The sequence below is a fragment of the Ciconia boyciana genome, chromosome 2 (genome assembly GCF_034638445.1).
Source record: "Ciconia boyciana chromosome 2, ASM3463844v1, whole genome shotgun sequence".
NCBI classification, from domain to species: domain Eukaryota; kingdom Metazoa; phylum Chordata; class Aves; order Ciconiiformes; family Ciconiidae; genus Ciconia; species Ciconia boyciana.
The window spans coordinates 147,038,444-147,060,222 of record NC_132935.1 but is presented as its reverse complement, the minus strand read 5'-3'; the positions used below and the strand labels follow the sequence as shown (position 1 = coordinate 147,060,222).

The 21,779-nt window shown below is 35.2% G+C and overlaps 1 protein-coding gene across 1 annotated transcript in view; it reads right to left on the bottom strand.

Moving 5' to 3' along the window:
- Positions 1–21,779, bottom strand: part of MALRD1 (MAM and LDL receptor class A domain containing 1) — a 291,485-nt gene that overhangs the window by 220,679 nt on the left and 49,027 nt on the right. The window contains exons 13-17 of the mRNA XM_072851516.1: positions 21,291–21,411; positions 9,635–9,787; positions 9,378–9,483; positions 7,774–8,141; positions 5,726–6,138 (exon numbers count right to left, since the gene is read on the bottom strand). Coding sequence (XP_072707617.1) covers positions 5,726–6,138; positions 7,774–8,141; positions 9,378–9,483; positions 9,635–9,787; positions 21,291–21,411 — 1,161 coding nt within the window. The remainder of the gene's footprint in view (positions 1–5,725; positions 6,139–7,773; positions 8,142–9,377; positions 9,484–9,634; positions 9,788–21,290; positions 21,412–21,779) is intronic.

Here is a 21,779-nt window from a genome sequence, read left to right as displayed (position 1 = left end):
TGCTTATGTGATTGTGACCAGCTACCTAGTAGTGCCTTAAATACATTTTTAGCCCTTCCTGTCTCTCTTTTTAGATGAATGGTAAGAGCCTGGATGCAAATAATGTATGTTTACTACACATATTTGACACCAAACTTATCTTATGTCAAGGGCATACTAAAACCATAATACAAGAAGTAGCTGGGTATAATTAAGGAAAACCTAACACAACCCTATAATCAAGGTTAAAAACTCAACTGTAACTAGGTGCCTCCATAACTAATTCTATGTCTAAAAGATAAGAGTAACTGAAAACAAAATGTGTTTGGAGTGAGCTAATTTGCCTTTGAATTTGAAAATCTTTGTAAGAAAAGATATAATATGCCCTAAGAAATGAATAGATGAAAAATGAAGATTTAAATGAATATATTAAAAAACCAAAACAATCACCTTAACCTAGTGTCTCAGAAATGAAGAAAACTTCCTTTAGATTCTTATCTGTCTTTAGACAAATTCTGCTGCTAAAAAATAAAGCTGGTTCTTGATTTAGCACCATTCAAGAGGTATACTTGAGGTTTTATGTATTGGAACTAATTAGGACTAACACTGCACCCTTCCCATTTGACCCGCCATACAACTGATACTATATTTGATGATATTGTCACAGATCAAAAATAACACATTATTAGGGCTGTGAGTAATTTAGAAAATAATTTCAGAACTAGTTTTCTCTTTCATCCAAAGTAGCGTGAAATATATTAATTCTTTTAAGGATTTCTTTGGCAGTCACCCAAGGCTTCCTCTTCAACACTCAACTAACAGCTGCTAGGGGTAAAACTCCAAGGTGACTGTCTATCTAAGTGGGGACTGATGATGCTTGTAATGCTTCACTCGGTGAATATCCTGCTGTAGCAAAGCCTTCCTGTAGGCTGGCTTTCATTGTTTTATGTCTGCAAGGGTAAGGGGACCCTAGTGATTCTCAAAGATCTTTCCCACTATCTGATCTAGAAATGATGCTCAGTAAATGCAACAAGGAATGCCTCCCAGTTCAGCACCGGGTGGCTACAACATCTTATGAGCTGAGGAATTTAACAGGAAGATGATGTGTGGGAATCCCTAGGGATTCTAGGATTTACGACAGCAACAAAAAAAAAAGAAAGAAAAAGAAAAGCTGTAACTACAGTCATATTGCATATTTCTTCCTTCCAGATGCTGCAAGTGACAACTCACATCATACTATGTAACACCAAATGAGACAAAAGGATTTTACAAGACAGCTAAGTTAATTCTTTCTGATACATTTACAACCCACAGTAAAATGCCAACATCAAAGTCCTTTATGCGAGAACATCTGAAATAAGACTGGTCAGTGCTTATGCTTTGATAGCTCACCCTGAATAAGAGACAGGTGTATTCAGAACATCAGAAGAATGCAAAGACACAACTCACATTTTGCTTTAACAAAACAGAGGTCTGTTTCAGGACAGAAAGTATTTTTTCCCCAAACTGACAAAACTTTGAATGTATAGAATTGTCGCATTTTAAATTATGAGCAATGAATAGTGCAAGCACTATAACCACTGAAAACAGCATGTTAGAGTGTCAAAGGTACAAATAACAGTGTACAAAAAAAAGGGAAAAGGATCCACTGTGCTTCAGCCATCTGTCTTCCCATGTTTGGTCATATTCCAAACCGTTATATCTAGTTTAAAATGCTGCTCAGGAGCTTGAGAAATCTAATTTACACCATTATCAATATACTCAGGCATATATGTTTCAGAATCAGGCCCTTAAAATACAAACAGTTTGGATTCTACACTGAGAAGAACATAAAAATAGCACGACAGGTAGTAAAAATAGTAGCTGGAGAAAGGTTGGCTTGTATTTGTGTTTGTAGAACACAGTGCTATTCTATATCCATAGCAAATGTATCATTCTAATTTTCGATCAATATTCCATTACTTTCTAAGCTAATACCTAATTGATAATAAAAGCAAAATTATTACAGTGGATTTGGTTATTTACTTTTCTTAACCACTTGTAAAATAGGAAAACACCAAATGCATTTTACATCTACATAACTGCAATTTTATTTTGCATATAATCTTCCATAAGCTAGGATTTTTCAATAAATTTTCATTATTTATTTTCTCCTGATTTTGGTCCTTGTTTTTCACACTTAAAAGGAGAAAGTTTTATATTTGAAGGGAGATGTATGGTTTTATATATAATAGTCAAAATACTAAAATTTTTAGTAAGTATACTCGATATAGCATTAATACTTAATCATGTACTTAAACAGCGTATTTGCATTTTTAAGTTTCATAACAACCAACTTAAAACAACTAGACTGATCATTATAAAATCATCACAGAGCATTAGACTCCTTTATGTATTACTTATGCTTTGGAGTATCAAAGACCTATAACCATCTTTGTTTACAGAGATAAACATATGTATTGCAGATGAACAAAAAAGTCAATTGGATTGGGGTAAAGGTAATTCCTTTCTCTTTTGTTTTTAATATTATGTTTTGCAATATAGAAAAGTTGCCCTAGATACCTTATGATGGACATGGTAGATATGTGATTTATATCATGACTAAAATGAGACTATACTGCCCAAAAGACTGAGATACAGAATTTTGCCATTGTTCACATATCACCATTTCCTCTTCCTGTATCCACAGAAATTTGAATGAATAGAGCAAGCTAAGACAGCTACATTTATCTAAGATGTTAAAATAGAATCTTTACACTTTCTTATGAGCAGAAACTATTTCAAGTATTATGATTATTCAAGGAAGATAAAAGCAAACACTATTCATCATCAATATAAGTAGGCTACTATGGACAGATTCTTATTTTACTACCTTTTCAAAGGTACTTTTAAGGAAAAGACATGTCAGTAAACTTCTCAGGAAGATTAAAATAAATGTAGATCAAGTAAAGAGACAAGTACACTCAACAGCCTATTCTTTTTCATGTTGAAACACATGTCCCATATAACAAAAAGGAATATCTTGAAAAGGAATATATTTTTAACCCAAAATTTTTACCAAAAAAAAAAAGTAAATTTCTTGCAGTTTATTAAATCCTTTGCAGATTTCTGTGTCATACCTGTCCTGAATTCAAAGGGAAACTCTAGATCACTAAAGCTGTAAAAGTGAGTTTTATAAGCATGTGTATTTTGGACCAGTTTTGTTACTTGTCAGTATTAATATTTGAGAGAGGTGCCTAATTTTGGCTCAGAAAACCACATTCCCTTCACTTAAATAAGTTACCTCTAAATTTCCCTTTTCATTCACCCAGCTGCTCCTGTTCTGCTCTCTGATGTCACATTTAACACTCTGATGTAAAATGTCTGATGGAACAGCAACAAACTTCAGCCACGGTTTGATGGCAGATAAAGCAAAGGTTTCCTGAGAAATTTAAGATTCTGAGGTTTAGTGGGAGCTGATATGAGCAAAAGAAGTCTTCATGTGCTGTTCCCTTTGGGTTTCTGCCAGAGCATTCAATTAAAGGCTCTACAGTTTCATATCTATAGAGTTCCAAACTTTCAAAAGGGGATCTGGCTTTCCAGAGGTCCTCAAGTATCTTTCTTTGCTGCTTTGAATTTTTGGCTGAGAACTCCTTTTCCTAGCAGTTAGTATATAGGCACAATTGTTTATATGCTCCCAAAGTTGGCTTCCCATGCTAGTAAACAAACTGAAAATGTGAATTTGAGGGATTTACTGTTCATAGTGATTCTTTCTTGGAATGTGGTGAACAAATGACAGACTTACATAGGGAGGGAAGAGGAAGAGGTGGTATCAGCTATCTCAGATATATGACCATCTCTTACATTTAGAAAAGAAAAAGCAAAATGAAGGTCTGTGTTACAAAGACTTAGGCCATCTTTGGTCCTAGAGTCTAATGTTTTCTATTCACTAGGAATCTCTGAAAATCCTATAACAGCTGATGAGATGCACTGGCTAGAGACGGAGAGTAGGAAGTCAAGATATGTATTTTGACCAGAAAATTATTTAAAAGTTCTATCTTATTTTTAGACTTTCAAGAAAAAAAATCCATTCTCCAGTGAATCTAAACATTTCCTTTGAAGCATGGAAGTGACCTGCAAGACTTTAAGCATGTGGTGTGAAAACACTGAACCACTAATTTTATGCAGTGTGGGGAACACAACATAGTAAACATAAAGGCTATAACTTTAATACTGTTACCCAGCCAGTAGGCAGCCCAAAACTAAATGAGAGGCTGTTCTAGTACACATCTCAGTAGAAATACTTCAGAGAAAAAGTGGTAACAGAGTGTGAAGACCTTTCCCCCCACACGTCTTTAGCCCTGGAAATATCCAAAGACTATGCTCTTAAAAGGAAGATTGGAAAGAGGTCAGCACTTGGCCACTTCTTAGCAACAGAATAACAACTTGTTCTTTTCAAAATTTCTGAGTTTTGAAGTGTTGTAGGTCGTGACACAGCAAGCTCCATCATAAGAAACACAATACACAATAATGAACATCAGATCTTGATCTCTTACTTCAGAACAAACTATCAAATTATACCTTACACCTCATACCCCTCAAAAATGACTATGAAAAGCAAAACTACATCAAAAGAATATAAGGTCTTTGCACTCCCTGCACAGAACTGGCCAAGTACAATGGAAAAACTACAACACTAAAGCATTAAAAATCTTTTCAGTTACTGAACAGACCTTCCTAACCCTCAGGAGGTCAAATGTAAGACACCCAGGTGTATAGTTCTTTAGACAAACTACCAGGCATAGGATATGTTTTCTTACTTAAAAAAAAAAAGAAAAAAAAAAGAAAAAAGGCCTTGTTAGCATTATGTTGGTACTCCTTTACATTTCTACAAAGGGTCTTGACAAAAAAAGAGTGCTCTCCTTCCAGGTGCCTCCATGCAACCACAGTAACATTAAGGCCTTTTCCTCCAAAAAGGATAGAACTTCCCTTCACCTAGAAATAATCTTTTGGGAAGTAAGTGTGGCACAATCTAAAGAAAATATTGCATTATATCATATTTAAAAGGAAGGTGTTTCTTTTTATAATATGTTTGGGGGTTTTTTAAAGTTAATTTTATGACCAGTTGGCAGTCAAGTAAACTAATGTCTCCTCTAATAAACCTGCAGGTTCATTAACCTGAGCAGAATAAACAGATCACACATAGTGAAAGGTAAATAACATTTAAAATTTTAAAAAGGTGAGAAAATAAATCAAGGTTTGTAGCTGTAACTTACTATAATCATATCTTACTCCAAATGGTATTTGATTGTTGACCTAGCCGTGCACCCAAATATTTTGAACTGACATTTTTTTCTGGCATTATATAATTAAAGATTAACGTGTAACCCTGGAAAAGTAAGGCAGAGAAGACAATGTTCTTTTTAACAGTCCTTTTTTCATGAATGAATCAAAATTTTTGCCAAGCTGTTCTGAAGCAGATTCAGATAAGTTTGTTTCAACAAATGCTTGAAAAAAAAAAAAGCATCTTCTTTAAATATCACATGTTCCTGTTCAAAACATTGAAATCAAGTGTTTTAGGGGAACAAGTAAACTCAATAAAAAATAAATATTTCAGACATATTTCATCAGAAAATCCCTACAAATCTATTTCAAAGTAAATTTGATCAGACAGTTACAAATAGCTTTATGATTGCGCAGTCATTTATATACTCTCAGTGTTTTACAATGCAGCAGATAAGCACTTCGCAACCTAGAAGGATCATACCTGAAATGGCTTAGAGATGCTGATGTAGAGTGTCTGTCTGATCCATCTGTTTCCTTGATTTCCAAACTTGTACCACAACAGCCGTCCCTTGGTATTACTCACAGTTCTCTGGAAGACTGACAGCTTGTAAACTTGCTTTCCAAACATATGATAATGAAAGCGGAAAATGCAGGTTCCATTGCCAGAAGGGTTGAAGAGAGGACTGAGCAAAACTGCTTTATCTTGGAATTGGCGTGGCTCAGAGGATTCCATGTAGAGGTAGTGTCCCCTGGCTGTGCCTGTTGTGTGATCCTTTAATGGGCCTGTATTAACCGTGGGGGTTGGACCCTGTATTCTGATCCAGTCAAAGTCATCCTCAATGTCCTGCTCCCAATTGCACAGCCCGTTTTCAAAGTTACACTGTAGGTCAGGATCTGAAATGTAAACAGAACAGACTGTCAAGTGAAAGCAGTATCAAAAGGTGATCGTGCTTCAATATCTTTTTCTCCTTGCAAAAATTTCTTTCTAATATAGGGAAAAATGCGTATCTTCTTCTCCTTGCAAAAATTCACCTCTGAAGAATAAATATACACTTGCCTAGACAAAAAAAGAAGAATAAATCTTTACTTAATTACCTCCTCTTTCAATATATATCTGGCAAACAGTACATAATTAATTTATTGAATAGACAAAACTGTGAATAAGATTATTCATGTTATTAAATTTATGTATTTTTATAATTAAAGCATGCAAAGTTTTTAACAGAAATTTAACTGAGTACAGGAGTTAAAACTGAGGTTAATTGGATGAAATAAACCACAGGATAGAGTCTTATAGGTATGTGTAATAAGTGACCTAATATGTTTTTGCATGGCAGTAGTCCTAAAAATGGGTTGTGTTTTAGATCTTTATTATCCTCAATAATAGTAGCGTGATAGCTTTATCAAAGCTAAATTCAAGGCAGGCATTTATAACACAACTGCACTTTATTATTTGACACCAAGGCAAAATATATTGATCAGACCAATTACTTCTAATGTAAAAAAGTAAAATGTGTATCAGAGGTGGAGAGCTTGCATTTCATCTTTGCATCTGCCCTTCATAAACAGTAACTGACATAATAGCCAATTTTATTTTTAATTAAGGTGTTATTTTTTATGATGTTTAAAACTGCAAGTCATATAGTACTTTCTTGCTATAGACCTCAAAATGGGTTATAAAGAAGATAGGCATTTTATAAGTGGGAAAACTGAGATAGGCTGGAAAGCCTTCACTTTCTTTTAAATTCAGATCAGTTTTAAGTTGATATTCATCAAATATCAGTACAGGCTGATATACCCTCAAGCATGTAAGGTGTCCCCTGTTTCTCAAACTCATTGTGATTTGCATAATTTAGTTACCTCAGGATGTGATAAAGCAACTGCTAGTTAATTTTATTTTATATTAATGTTCTTGAGTTCTTAAAATTGATGAATGCATGCTTCAGGGAGAAAATCATCAACAGCACCCTTCAGCACTGCAAGGTGAATGTCAAAAATGTGAACAACTTATAGCTTTCCTCAGTACTTACAAGTTCTTTCTTTGAAAGGGACAATTATGCCCAGCATGACTAGTATCTTCTAGTACAGATATTTTAACTTTTTCTAGGTAGAAAGAGTATAGGTCATAAAAAGAGATAGGACATACACTCCTCTCAGCCCATATATGTCTTCTGCTGTACTTCCATCAGTATAATCAAAGACAGCATGTTAACCCAAATCAAATGGCAGACTGTGAATCCTCTCTTTTAAAATAAACTTGTAATGCATGTGTGTGTTTTACAAAAGTTAAAGAAATATGACTCATTTGGATAAAGGAGATTAAATTCCATTTACCCTCAGCTGTAACTCCTCATATGCATTTAAGTTAAAAATTTTCAGAGTTTGTTTCATCAGTAACAATGTTCAGTTGAATCATCACTGGCTGTGACATTGATAGGCTGTAACAATACTGTGCTTTCTTACTCCAGGGATGAATTTGCAAGTAAATTTTGCTTTGATATAAAGTAAGCAATAATGGAAAGTACTTACTACAGTTGTCTTCATCCGATCCATCCCCACAGTTATCCACAAGATCACAGACCAATAAACTGTCAATACATGCTTTTGTGTCTCTGCACCAGAAATGATTAGGTCCTTCACAACTTAATGCTGGAGGTGGAAGAGCACAATTTTCAAATGAAATGTCATCAATTGCTGAGACACCATCATAAAAACCTAGACTGATTTTATCCAGTGATAATTGGAAAGGATGTGGAAGGCGTCCAAGCTGAATGACTGCCTTCAACCATTGATCTCCCTCGTTGTAATATGCCCTCCAAAGGACAGTAGGCTGTTTCAGCCCATCCACAAGTAATTGCATCTCTGCTGCCCCAACTGACTGTCCATAATTGTAATACCTGAAATGATTAAAAAAAAAGTTAAGGGTGCAAATGATGAGAATGTACCACATCACATATAATGGCCAGTACCTTTTCTGTCATAGCTTCGTGAAATATAGGAAGTTCACAGTGCCTATTTCCAGTTTACCTGTAATTCAATCCACTTTCTGTATGATGGTAGGGTAGGCTGCTGTATCAGTCCAGGACTCATTTCAAGAATTGAAGATTGTGAGAGAAGAAGCATACTTCATTAAATTAAAACCCATAAGTGAAGAGACACATTTGCTTTCATATTAAGCAATGACCACTGCTCACTCAGATGCATAATATGTTTTTTATAAATTTAATTCAGTACATAATTGTGAAGTTTCAAGAAGGAAAAACAGAACACTTACTGAATGCAAAAGTACACCTTTTATCTATGTTAGTTATTGTTAACCTGTTGCATTTTACAGCATTTTTGGAAGATCTCAAAGCATTTAAAAATCATAAATAATTAGGTAAGCAACTGTACAACAAAACTGGGAACAGAACCAACAACTTATAATTGCCAGACCTATACTCCAAGTCTTGAGTCTTTGCCTCTTCCTATGGCAAATGTATTTGACATTACTGAGAAAAACTGCATTTAATATCAGTGAGGCCAAGTATCTATTTATACAGTAGCACCACTTTTGACCTTAGTAAATGAACTATCGCAGTTTGCTTTTTCTGTCCCTTTTTGTCAAGATTGCACAAAGACTGAGACAAGACAATAACTGTAATGTTTGGGGGTTTTTTTTCTATGTATATAAAGAAAGGATTGGGAACAAAGCTCTAATTCTTGCACTGGAGCTTTCACTTAAAGATGATACAGTCTAATTTTGGATACTGTAGGTGTCTCAAGGAGTTACTAGATTTTTGGATGGTTTCCTGTTCTTGAACAAAATTCCACAACATTTTCAAATTTACTTAACCAAAGTAGAAGTGTTAGCAAAATGACTGTGGTATTTGTCTATGTATACGCAGACGCAATCCATTAATAAAATTTTGCTCAAATACTGACAACAAAGTCATCTCATGTTTCAGTTCTGTTCTCCAGGTGCTTCAGCTTTTTTCTGCATATTGTTCACAATGAAGACTATATGATTAAAGAATAAAAAGAAATAAATACTGCAGAGGAAGGTGTGTCTATTGCAAACTATAACCTCAATTTCAGTGCAAGAGAAGCGATGTGAGATGATCCATGAATTTTAAATTTAAATTATTTCATACCAAAAGGACAATGTGCAATTTGATCCAGTTTGCCTGAACTTTGGGCTTCGTAGCTGAGCTAGTTGTGAAATGCTGCTGCTGTTTTTCAGAATGAACATAAAATGACCTATCAAAATAAAACAGAAAACAACTTTTCAGGCTGAAGAAAGAAAGTGTTTCTAAAGGTTTTTAAAGCATTCATGACCTCCACTTAAAATCTGATTAAAGAGCAAGTATATCTATTCCACTTCTCTGTTTCTAGGCCTGGCTTGGCTTACCTTCAGATTTGTTGCAGGTGTGATCCTGTGGAGGAGCTTGCTTCTGAAAAGCAGGTGCAAGAGCACTACTGGAACTTCTTACCCAGTCAAATTCATCTGCATTTGCAGTTTCAGTCCAACCACAGCTCTCTCTTTCAAAGTCACATACAGCAGCTGAAAAGAAGAAAGAGACATCTTACTTTATCTCTAGAAGAAAGAGACATCTTACTTTATCTCTGTACATGACATCACTAAACAAGCTTTGCAGTATGAAAAGGAAATTAAATGTTTCTAATACGTCACCGATATTCTAGAAAGAAGTCTAGGAAAGGGGCATGGGGAGGCAGACTACAAGATGGGTATTTATTTTATAACAGTTGGGCAAAACAGCAGTCCCACAGGAACAACCAAGCCATCATTATATGCAATGTATTCAGTAAAACAATTCCTTCCTTCTAAAGGCACTGCAGCCAAAGCACTCAAAGCAGGCAAGGAGGCACTGAAAACAGACCTCACAATCCTTATGTTACAGAACAAGAACACAGAGCACACAAAGCAGTAACAATCGTTCTGCAAGATATTCTAGGGTGTCGATGTTGGAGCCAGAAAGCAAATCCCTTATTTCCTGAATCTCAGCAAGTATACTAATGATAACAAAACCTTTCCTCTAGTTATAATATGAATTAAGTTAAATATCAGGCATTACTGAGACACTATAATATTGGTAAAAGGAGGAAATCTCTGAAACGCAAATTACTGCAGTGAAAAAGATTTGAAAAAATATTCAGCTGCATTCTTCAATTCTTCATTTAAAAGAACAGTGATATTTTAGAAAATGTGTATAATACAAAATAAAGGAAAGAAAGGAGTGGAAGGGTGTCATGTCTGAATGAATGTAAATTGAAATATTTATTATCATAAAATGAAGAAACATCAGGTTTTCCTCTTCTGCACTTTAAAAAAAATCCTCATTAAATCACAAAATGGTATTTTTGAATCCTGTAATTATAACAGGCTTCTAATGGAAAACATTAAGAAAATTATTTTGAGATTTTTTTAAGCAATAAGTTATTAATTATATACATAGAATAATTAAAAAAATATTCAGACATGACTGTCAGAATTCTATCATTATTTTTAATGTCTTATCACTGCTTCCAGTGGCCATATCGTTACAGTATAGAAAATGCACATTTCAGAATCAAATGAAGTCTCTTGGAGAACAGGAGGATTACACGAATGTTTATTTATGGAAGATATGGGACGTTTTTTGATTTTTTTCCTTCTTTAAGAACAGTGTCACATTAAATGATACATCGTTTTTTAGAAAGAATGAAAAAATTACTAACCAGGCAAGTATTATTGTTGGTTAGGGCTTCTAAAAAGACAAGATTTTGTGGATTATTAAGCAAAGTACATAGAAATCCACAGTTGTTAATGCTGCTTCAGAAAAGATCATTCCACAAATATGGAAGACCAAATAACATTTAAGAGATCAAAGAAAATATGAGTTCACTATACACATGGTGTATGTGGGCCAGAAATGTCAATGATAAAATGATGTGACAAAAAAACAGAAGGAGAAATTTTTTGATAGAATGTTTTGATAGAATAAAATGAAGACAGAAAATATGTGCAAATATTCAAGGACTAGGCATGATGGAAATGACTGAAAATCCACTGACAGAACATAACGATAAGGGAATATGGAGAGCTATTTCTGATTTGCTTTTTGCTCGATAGAAGAAACTGTCACATATTCCCAGGAGACCAGCAACAAAGAATATGGCAAACCTTGGACACAGATGGTTACACCAAAAGAGGCAAATAAACAAGATAAAACTGTTAAGTCTGAGCCCAGACTTCTTGCATCTGTAACTTGTAACAGAGACAAAACATAAAAGAAAGGATGCACCAGACCATACATTTAACTTAAGCATGGATTAATACATTGAGATAAAATAATGCTGAAACCTTCAACTAAATCTCAAACCAACTATTTGACACCTAGGGAAGATACAAGAATAGAGCAAGCTGGCAGAGCCTGGGTGAAATGCACTTGGTTCTTGATGCTTGACAACACTTCAATTACCTAATAGTCCCATAACCTCTTTGACTGGCACTTGTGTTTCAGACAGATTCCCCAGAAAGAAAGGCTGTTGCTTGGGTACCTCTGTAGTTTCTTTCACAGTGAACACACACAAACTATTCTGCCTTCTCTCCTAATACTTTATTTTCTGCCTTTCTCCTATTTCTTATTTTCTTACATGCTCTTTTTATAATCTAACCATCAAGTGGCCCTACAGATGCTGCCAGGCTGTCTTCTCCTCATGTGTTTGAGGAATTTATTGCTAGTTTTTCTTAATTTTTTTGTCATCCTTACTGTTTTTTTGACATTTAACCCACCCAAATTTGTCATCTTTTCCACCTTTTTTATTTGGTTTCATTTCATTTCAGCTGTTTGATGCTTTTTTTACTTCTAATAGTATCCATCCTGCCTGTATGGATATACTTTTCTTTGCTACCCCTTTTAACATCTTTTTTAGCATGCTCTCTCAATAATCATGAAGGAACCAGAGCGATACTGTGAGCATAACATTTAAGGGTAGTTGGCTTTATTGATGTTTTGAGAAAGCTGCCTTTACATTTTCGGCAGATTTAGTTTTCTCTGAGCTGGCTTGTTACCACAAAACTCTAGATTTCTTTCTGGTTTTGGGTTCTTATGCAAAGTGATTTTACCCTTTTCTGTTCTAAGGAGCTTCACTCAAAGGCCTCCGCAAATCAGATGTGCAGCTTCTCTGCAAGCTGAACAATGTCTAACAAGAATTTAATAAAAAGTCCTGCTGAAAATGGTATTTAAAAACAAATGTTTGACATTAGCATTTCTGTAAGACTGCAAGTTCATCAGTCTCTACATCCCCCAAAAATCTCTCCCTGTCTCTCCGCCCATGTATGTTTATGCAGAATGCACCATTAAAAAAATCCAGGTGAAGAGATATCACCATCATTACTGGCTTACAACTTTTTCTTTTACTTAAAAGCTGTTTGAAAAGGCTCTAATATGCTGATAGACTTTAGACTTTTTTTTTTAAATCAGTAATTTTAAGATAAATTTAGGAACTTATAGCTAGATGTCATAAAGAAGACAATCCTCAAATCTAGGAACCAAAACCAGTTTAACTCTGGACCTACTCATCCTAATAAGTTATTTTAACCCCCTTTATAATACATACACACTGAAAAGTGTTACAACTGCCTTCCCATATTTATGTTTTCTATCACAGCTACTATTTGCTAATGTCATTATATATACACACTCGAATAACACTGTACTTTGTAGGTGCACTGGCCTAATTTCTACAGTAAAAAACAATAGTGGTCAACTAAAAAAATTATTGCAAAAGTTCATCAGTAATAAGCAATGCTAACCGGAAAAAGAGACAAAAAACAAGTCGCTATTTGAAGATCAAACAAGTTTGATCTTTACAAAATCCCAGTTAGAGTTCCCCTTTCCCTCACTTTCCATCCCAAATATTATCTGTTACAGTTTTGAAATAAAAACAGAAACTACTTCCACATAAAGGTTTAGAGTAAAAAATTGAATGCAAAGCTAATTTGCATGATTATATTCTCATATATATAAAATAATATTTTAAAACTAACAGTTGTTAGGACAGGCAGATATGGTAGTCCCCTCTACGGATGGCTACAGGAAACAAAGCACTTCAGAACATTTTCTTCTGCTAATTTCTGTTGGGAAATCCATTTAAATGGCCTTGAAATTGCAACAGACCTACTTGTGATTTCAGTCATGTGAGCTTTTTAATAATAGACAAACATGACTTGTACATAACACATAGGTGTATACCTCTTGTGAAATGAGGAAGAGTTTTGCATATAAGACAGGCAAAATATGCAGAGGGAAAAGATTTTGTTATAAATAAATCTACTGATTTCATTGTGCACCTACATTTTTAACAAGCTAACTGCACTACATGTCTCCTAACACTAATTTAGCCATAGGACTTGCAAAGATTGAGATTTTTACAGGGGTAAAATAAAATTCTGTGGGTGCACACACAACACTAATAAACCCTGCAACTAACCTAAATATTGCCCACAAAAACTAACTGTACTGTCACATGTAATTGTTACAATTTCATTTTCTAAGTAACGATATGAAAATAATCTTCATTACACAACTCTGATTTTGATGGCAGTCCATTCTGTGCAGTGAGGCAGATAAGCAATCATCTGACTAAAGGCAGTTTTACAACAGCTTTTTAAAGTGAAATAACATCCAAAACCACTGGTTTATTAAATCTGACATTTTCTGGAAATCTCTTGGTTCATATGATACTGTCATTTGCAAATGCTTCTCAGGTTCTAAATGTGAGTGATTACAGTGTATTGATATGGAAAATAGTCCTAAAACAATAAAAGCCTCCAAAATAATCAAATTACATTTGATAGACATTTTCATTGGAAATGTAGCAAATTAGGTCCAAATGTTTCTTCCATTCAATAATGTTAATGAAATCTGAAGAGAATTAAATTTATTAAACAACACAATAACCTGGTGATTTAGGCTGTTGGATACGCAGGTCCAGGTGAAAAAAAAAAACCAGAAATTTATGTATTCTTTAACAATCAAGTGCTTGGCTTTCTACGTCCATTAGAATGTTTCTTCCATATAACTGAAGGGGAAAGTTCCTGGTTTTGATTGAACTAAAGAAAAATAAGACCTGATGGTCATTATTCAGGCCATCTTGTTATTTATCCTGTGTTGTCTGCCACTGAAGCTCAGGCAATATTTGTTGTCACAGTGCATTATTTGCAAGAAACTAGATAGGATTAACTATACAACGAGATACACTTTTTGCCCAAAAATATTATGTAGGTATTTGCTGACAGAAGTAGAAAAGTTAGATTCATGACTTAGGGGTTCTGTAGAAATTCTGAAAGTGTGTGTGGTCTCTGGCAGAAAAAGGCCCTTGCTCTTTCCTCAGTGCTCTTCCTTTCCACAGCCTATTTCCCCTTTTACCTACTCCACAACTGCTCTTCTTTTACCCCTTATCCCAGTCCTAGTCTCACTGGAAAGCTGGAAATCCTCACTGTCTTTCCTTATTTCCCCACACAGCTCCTTGCTCCAGGTCCTCTCACGTGGTCTCAGTTCTCTGCCACTTACGGCCACACTTTATAATGATCCCTCCCAAAGCATCACTGCTCCACATCCGTATTCTTCATTCCCATTCTCTCCTTGTTTTGTTGTCTCTTACCAAATTTTTATTTTTCACTATTGTTATCTCTCCTGACTCTGTATCACTGGCTCTTTGACCAGCTGGTCTTAACCTTTCCCTCACAGCAGCCTGGGTCCTTCCTGCCCTGGTTTCCTCCAGCCCACTGGTTACTTCTCTCCCACACCAGCAAGCTCAAGCAATGCAGCCTTTGCAGCCATTCCTTGTTCACAGCCAAAGGTGGTTTGCTGTCTCTGTACATGGAATTTTAGTCTCATCCCTTCCCCATTTAACTTCAACAAACTGATCCTAATGCAGTTGCCTGTGCACTTCCAGTCTTAGGTCCCTTCTCCAATTTACAAGCTGACAATCTTTTCACTCCTTGAATTTAAGCCCATCCTTATCAGCTGGTTGTTGTTTCTGGTCTCACATTTAAAAACAACTGATTTGTCTGGCTGAAATGAAGGAGTAGCAAGCATCTGAGACATTTTGGCATGCAAGATTTTGACTCTAAAAATGAGATTTTGGAAGAGTCCCCTTATAACCACAGCAGAAGTTTTTTGCTTTGGCAAGATTAGTAATGGGTACTATAAGGAATGTTTCTTATAATACTAAGGAAATTTTTATTACATATACGAAGGTAGCCATTAGAAATCCAATAATGCTTATAGTTAAATTATGCCAGAAAAGTAGTTTTTAAGAAACAACACATGCATCATTCTCTTTATTTGCCTAAGTCAAATTAAGCTACATAAAACTCTGTACTAACATACAGATTATGTCCAGTTTATGAATTACTTAATTTAAGACTAGCCTTAGCATGCTTATGCTGCCCTAGATTGTACACCACAGAAATGACTATTAAATGCATATTTCATTTATAAAGACATAAATACAAAACAATATTATGTCTATATGTTATATTTTTATCCAAATGAAAATTATTTCATTTTTATTTTATGTATAAAACAATATCATTATTCCAGATAATCCACACCATAAGTAGACAGAGGAAAAAACACAAAAGACAGAGCATGAGGGATGAATTGCCAAAGGTCAGACAGAATACAAGGAATGTGTTCATGTTAGCAGATTACTTTCCAATCTGATCTTATTCCCTATTCCATCATCATCATTACTAGGTTGGAAAAGAGAGCATTTAGACTCCACCAAACGCATAGGATGTAGACCTTAGAAATTATACTGTACATTCATCTTCCAGAGCACAAACATGCAATGTGATAGGTATGTAAGGTGACCGCTGTAAATCTGCCGCTTGAAAAAGGCAGTCACTTCTCTTCTGCTTTAATGCATGGAAGTCATGTATAATAGCTTTATAGCCATAGTAAATTCTTCAGCTGTAGAAGAAAAGCTGTGAGCTAGTACTCAGGAGTAGTGGCACTCAAGAAAGAGAGCATTTAATAGCTTTTTTTTTTTTTTTTTTTTTTACTTTTATCAACTAATCAGAATAAATCTGAATTATTTTTTCAGTCCAGGACATGTATTTTTGTAAAATGCTACTAGAAACCTGGAAGAAAGAATAATCTCATCATGTGTCAGTGTCAAGAACATGAATGCGGTTCTAAGACCAAAGTGGAGAAAACAAATTCACTGACAGTCTTGTATATAAAGAGAAGTAACAAAGATAGTTTCTTGTAAGAACTGAGAACTCAGAAATCTACACTGAGAGGAGAAAGACAGTCCGAGAAGTGGAGATCTTCAACTGAATTATTTCAGTCCTGACAGAAAGAACTCATTTGAGAGGTAATGAAAATCAAGAGATGACTCAAGGATTGATGCTGTGAGACGAGAAAATTGCATGTAGACCCTGCTTGTTCAGTGGACTTGGTGGACCCAAGCATCTAAGGAAATCATCTTGCTGGAATTTAAGGTTAAAAGATTTAAATTAAAAATATTTTGAAAGATATTTTATGCCCATGTAATATCCTTGCCTGGTTCTCATGCGAAGAGGAAAAACTTACATTAACAAGGTTAAGGAGGATACAATCACCAGTAGATGGAACATCATGGAAAAAAATGTTAATATTGATAAAAGGAACAATGTAGTTGTAGGTGGTGGAGTCAACAAAACATCTGTGATTAGCCAAGCTAAGAAAAAAGGAAAAGTGATTGAGAAAAATGAAATGTTTGCATCCAATTGCAAGAATACGCATAACAAAATGTAGAAAGCAATGGTATAATACATAAGTACAGCGATGGTAAAATACCATTTGAGAAGAATTATAAGAGCTATTCTAGTGCTGTAGACTACCAGACTAACATGCTGAAAGGCAAGTTTATTGCTTGGAAACAGTCAACTTGCCAAACTATTTGCAGAGACATTTGTGTACCTGCATTCTGCTTCCCACATTACAAGCCACTGTGCAAGCACAGACTGAGCCAACTCAGCAGTACAACAATGATTTATAAGTAAGCAATATATTTAGAGCAAGGATCACCATAAATATACTTATAACGGCTCCATAGTTTAAGCTTTAGCATGGCATTGTTAATGTATCGTCTGGGCAAGTGAGACTTGGGTATAATAAAAGTTTCTTCACTCATATAATCAGAGAAAAAAGAAAGAGAAAATCAGTTGCTATATAGGAAGCTTGTGATTAAGGATAATCTAGGACTACTTAAACACCTAAATGGACATTTGTCTTCTCTTTTAGGTAAAATGTTGAAACAGAAACACAGGCTGAATAGCTAAAAGCAAGGGTTTTTTTGAAATATAAATGACCATATTTGAAATGAAAGCAGTAGATTTTAGTTTTCTTGATTAAAAGCTACCAGTTAACTGGTATCCTAGAGCAGTGAGAGAGATGTTGCATGTAACTAAATCTATTTAGAATGTTTTTAATTAAACTATTGATTTGGAAGTATTATTATTTGGTCAGAGAACAAAATCCCAGTACCCGAGGTTAAGAAGACTACAATCCAGACTATCATAACTATCAGACTATAATCCAGTCATAATCCAGACTATCATAACCCAATAATACATAGGATGTGTAAGCACATTTTGAAGAAAAGTACAAAAGACATGAAGTAAATAAAAATGTAATACATTGTAATAAGAGTTTTAATATGAGTAACGTAGGCAGGGAGGGAGTAAAGAAGTAAAAACTCTTCTCAGTGGTGCCCAGTGAAATGATCAGAAGCAATAGGCATTTGTTGTACTGTAAGGGTGATCAAACGCTGGAGCAGGTTGCCCTGAGCAGCTGTGTAGTCTCCATCCTCAGAGATATTCAGAACCCGACTGTGTAAGGTCCTGGGCATCCTGCTCTGGCGGGCCCTGCTTTGAGCAGGGGGGGTCTAACTGGATGATCTTCAGAGATCCCTTCCAACCTCAATTATTCTATGGTAACAGCAGAATTTTTTCCCCATCTTCACTCTGGCTCACAAGATGGAAGATATTCTGCCTAGTGAACATTTAATAGCTATTTCTGGTTTTAGCTGATCAAACAGTTACCTAACAAAACAGAATGCAGTTTCCTAACTTCAAGCTCTGTATATTTTGGATACAAATCTTTCTAAACAACTAAAACACCGGACACCAGTGCTCTAGCCAAGAAAGATTGGATACTAAAAATGTAGAGAAATTGCATGAATACAAATAGAAGCTGTAATTATGTCTTTTATCTGCTAAAAGTCAAATAGATATTTGTTTATCTGAGCAACACCTCTCAAATTTCCTAATAAAAACTATGAAGTGTAACCATGGATTTTGGATTGTATTAGCACTTGTGAAGAAGTTTATGCTTTGTGATGCATAACACAGCATAGTCAGAAAATACTGTAAGGATCTTGTCTACAATATTTCTGTTATTTGTGGGAATGTTAGAAACCATCATGCTCTCTTTTTAAAAAAAACCCCTGTACTAAATTTTGCTCATGGCAACTCCCTTTGGAAATGCATCATGACTTTTACAGCATTGTTGATAGTTCAATGCAAAAGCAAGAGACTCATTTTCAAAGATGGAAAGTATAACCATAATTTCTTATGCAGAGCAGGTAATTGAATGAATCAAAAAGACTTTTGAAGCTACATATTAGAGGTCCTGAAACTTTTCCAAGCTCCCTTCTGACTGTACAGTGGAGAGGGACTCTGAGACGCATCACCTCCGTCTGCTTTCCCACGTGTTAGCTTCCATGCAGAGAAAACTCAGGCATATAGCCCAAGCAGGAATCATAACATAGCTGAACAGAAAATGTTGACACAGCCTAAATTACATCTGTGACCTTGTCTGTGCACAGATGCTTTATTTACCAGTCCAGCTGTGGTATATTCAGATCAAAATTAAGTATACAAAACACACAATTTGAATGTGCATCTGTGACCACCACTGCATTTTTCATGTTTCCTATCTGACTGTTTCTCAGGTCTAATTGCAGGACCATCTACCCTTTAAGAAGAGGTATCTCACACAGTGATGTGCCAGAATTTCCAAATTTGTACAAGTGCAACATTGTACTTTTTTAGCATAATTTTGTATGTGTGAGAGTACATGTACAAAACTGTGTGTGCAAGTTCTGTTTGTTCATTTTACAATGGTTTCCTGAATCAGCTTCCACTATTCAGTATAACACTGTACCTGATATTTAGCATCTTAAGAGTTATAAAGTACTGTATTTTAAGCACCACTTTCTACTAAATAATTAATCAAAACCCTTTTTTTCTAGTTTTAATGTTAAGAGGGAAGTAGTTGCTACAGAAAATAAAAGGGGAAAAGCTCAGAACAGAATCAAAATTAAGTAACTATTTCTCAAGAGCTTTTACTTTTAATTAAATTACAACATTTATGAAGTAAAGAAAGCCTGGCAAATAGGACAAACAAACATAGTCACAGGAGCCTAACAACCTAGATTTTTAAATTTTTACTTACGACATTTGGCTTCATCATGGCTATTTGAACAGTCAGGTGTAAAATCACAAAATTTGTCAGGTGAAATACATTGTCCATCCCCACATGAAAAAAGTCCCGGTGGACAGTAAAAAGGTGAAGAATTAGCATCTGCAAATTCTATTTCCCCTTAAAAATCGGAAAAGAAAATATAAGTAGAAACACACATATATATAAAATTCTAAGAAATGCTTTTTATCGTCTATAAGTAACGTACTCAGCATAAGGTACATAGCACCACCTATGAAGCGAGCTAGATTATATCGCAACTGATAAGAAACACAGCTGTTATTAACGTCTGATGCTCTTAAACTATATATTATTCTCCACAATATTCAAACTTTTGTGTGAAAAATTATCAAAACCACTTTAAAGTTACACTGCCAGGCTCCAGTTCAGAGGCGAGGTGCTATGTACAGGAGCTTGCTGTTTGCCCTGCAGTCGGGAGCAAGTCTTTCACGAAAGCTTTCTGCTGTAGCAGTGGTTTCTCTGTGTTCAGCTCACAATGAAAGTTCCAAGCAGCCAAAAGTTTGATGTTGCACCACTACTAGCTTGCACCTCAACCTACACATTGGAAAACACCTCAAATTTCAATGAATGGGGAAACAAAAAGTCGAGGACTACTGGTTTTACTTCAGTAGATTTCTGGAAAGAGAGCAAGTGAGAGGAATGACATGCAGCTTTTCATCTTTTTTGTTTAACTTAGCTTTTTTAGGTACTCATATTGCTATCAAGACAGAGCTTTTTTTGAAAAGCACTCCCTTCTAAAAATAATATCTTTTTGACTGATGGGTAAATAGGGGAGTTTTAGGGAAAGTAATTAAAGCAAATTAATGTTTCTTCAAATACCTAGCTACCATCAATCAGACAGTGTATAGGGATCAGAGAAGCCTTAAAAACACAACACTGAAGTTTTCTATTATGCCTTTAAGTTTTCCAATAAAGAAGAAATTCAGATATCTGCTGGGTATAACCTATCAACATTACCACTGGCTGCATATGTGCCCATGCCATTTTAGAAAAGTAGTCATTAATAGTCAAGAGGACCAGCAGCAGAAGTCTGACAGAAGGTTACATTATTTTATATTTCCACCTGTTGGCACTTCAAGATTACAGAGTGTGAGTAGACAGACAAGTCTGGTGGGCACTTACTGTATGTTAGGTATTTGACAGTAATGATGGGAGAACCCTCTTGCCCTAAAGATAATGAAGTGGAATTTGCTCTTCAGTGGAAGATACAAGATGCTTTGCTTCTGTCTCTGCATCCAAGTGTGAATGTGGGCAGGTACTATGTATTAAGTGTTATCTGGAAATTCCCACGACAGCTCACTTTGCAGAACTAGTGCAAACCACTTATAGCAGCTGGTGTGTAACACAGGATGAGACCCTTCATTATAGGTAACTGATTACAGCATATGGACTTTTTCCTCAGATTATCCCCTACTTTCTTAAAGGTATCTTGAAGTTGTCAGTTGAATCACAGTTATACATAACAGACATTGGGGAAAATGTATTGAAAACCACAGAACTTGCCTTTACTTTCTTGGCTGACACCTGGAAGTGATTTATTCACAACTCCACATTCCTCTGTTATACTGATGTCATCAATAGCAACAGTAGCATTTGCTGTTAGAATAGTAGCTCGTAAAATAATCTGTAAAGACAAATAAATAAGTTAGCTCATTAAAGGTGACATGATAAAAAGATACATATATATTCCTTTATAATTTACTACATCTGCACAGGAAGTAAATACTGCCTACAACCAACTCCAAATACCAGCCAGCAAAAACTACGATTGAGAGTTGATCAAAGTCAGAAATTTACTCCTCAACTGTCAAAGCCATAACTACCTTTACTTCTAGAACGTTATGCAACCCAGATGACCTTCCTTCAATCTAAACTGGTAAAAGCCATCACTACTTGAATGAATTGTCTTCCTGCTGGAACTGTTAAAAGTTATACAACTTTTTAAATGAGCTATTCAGAGTTAGCAAATAGATTTACAACTCCATTTAATTG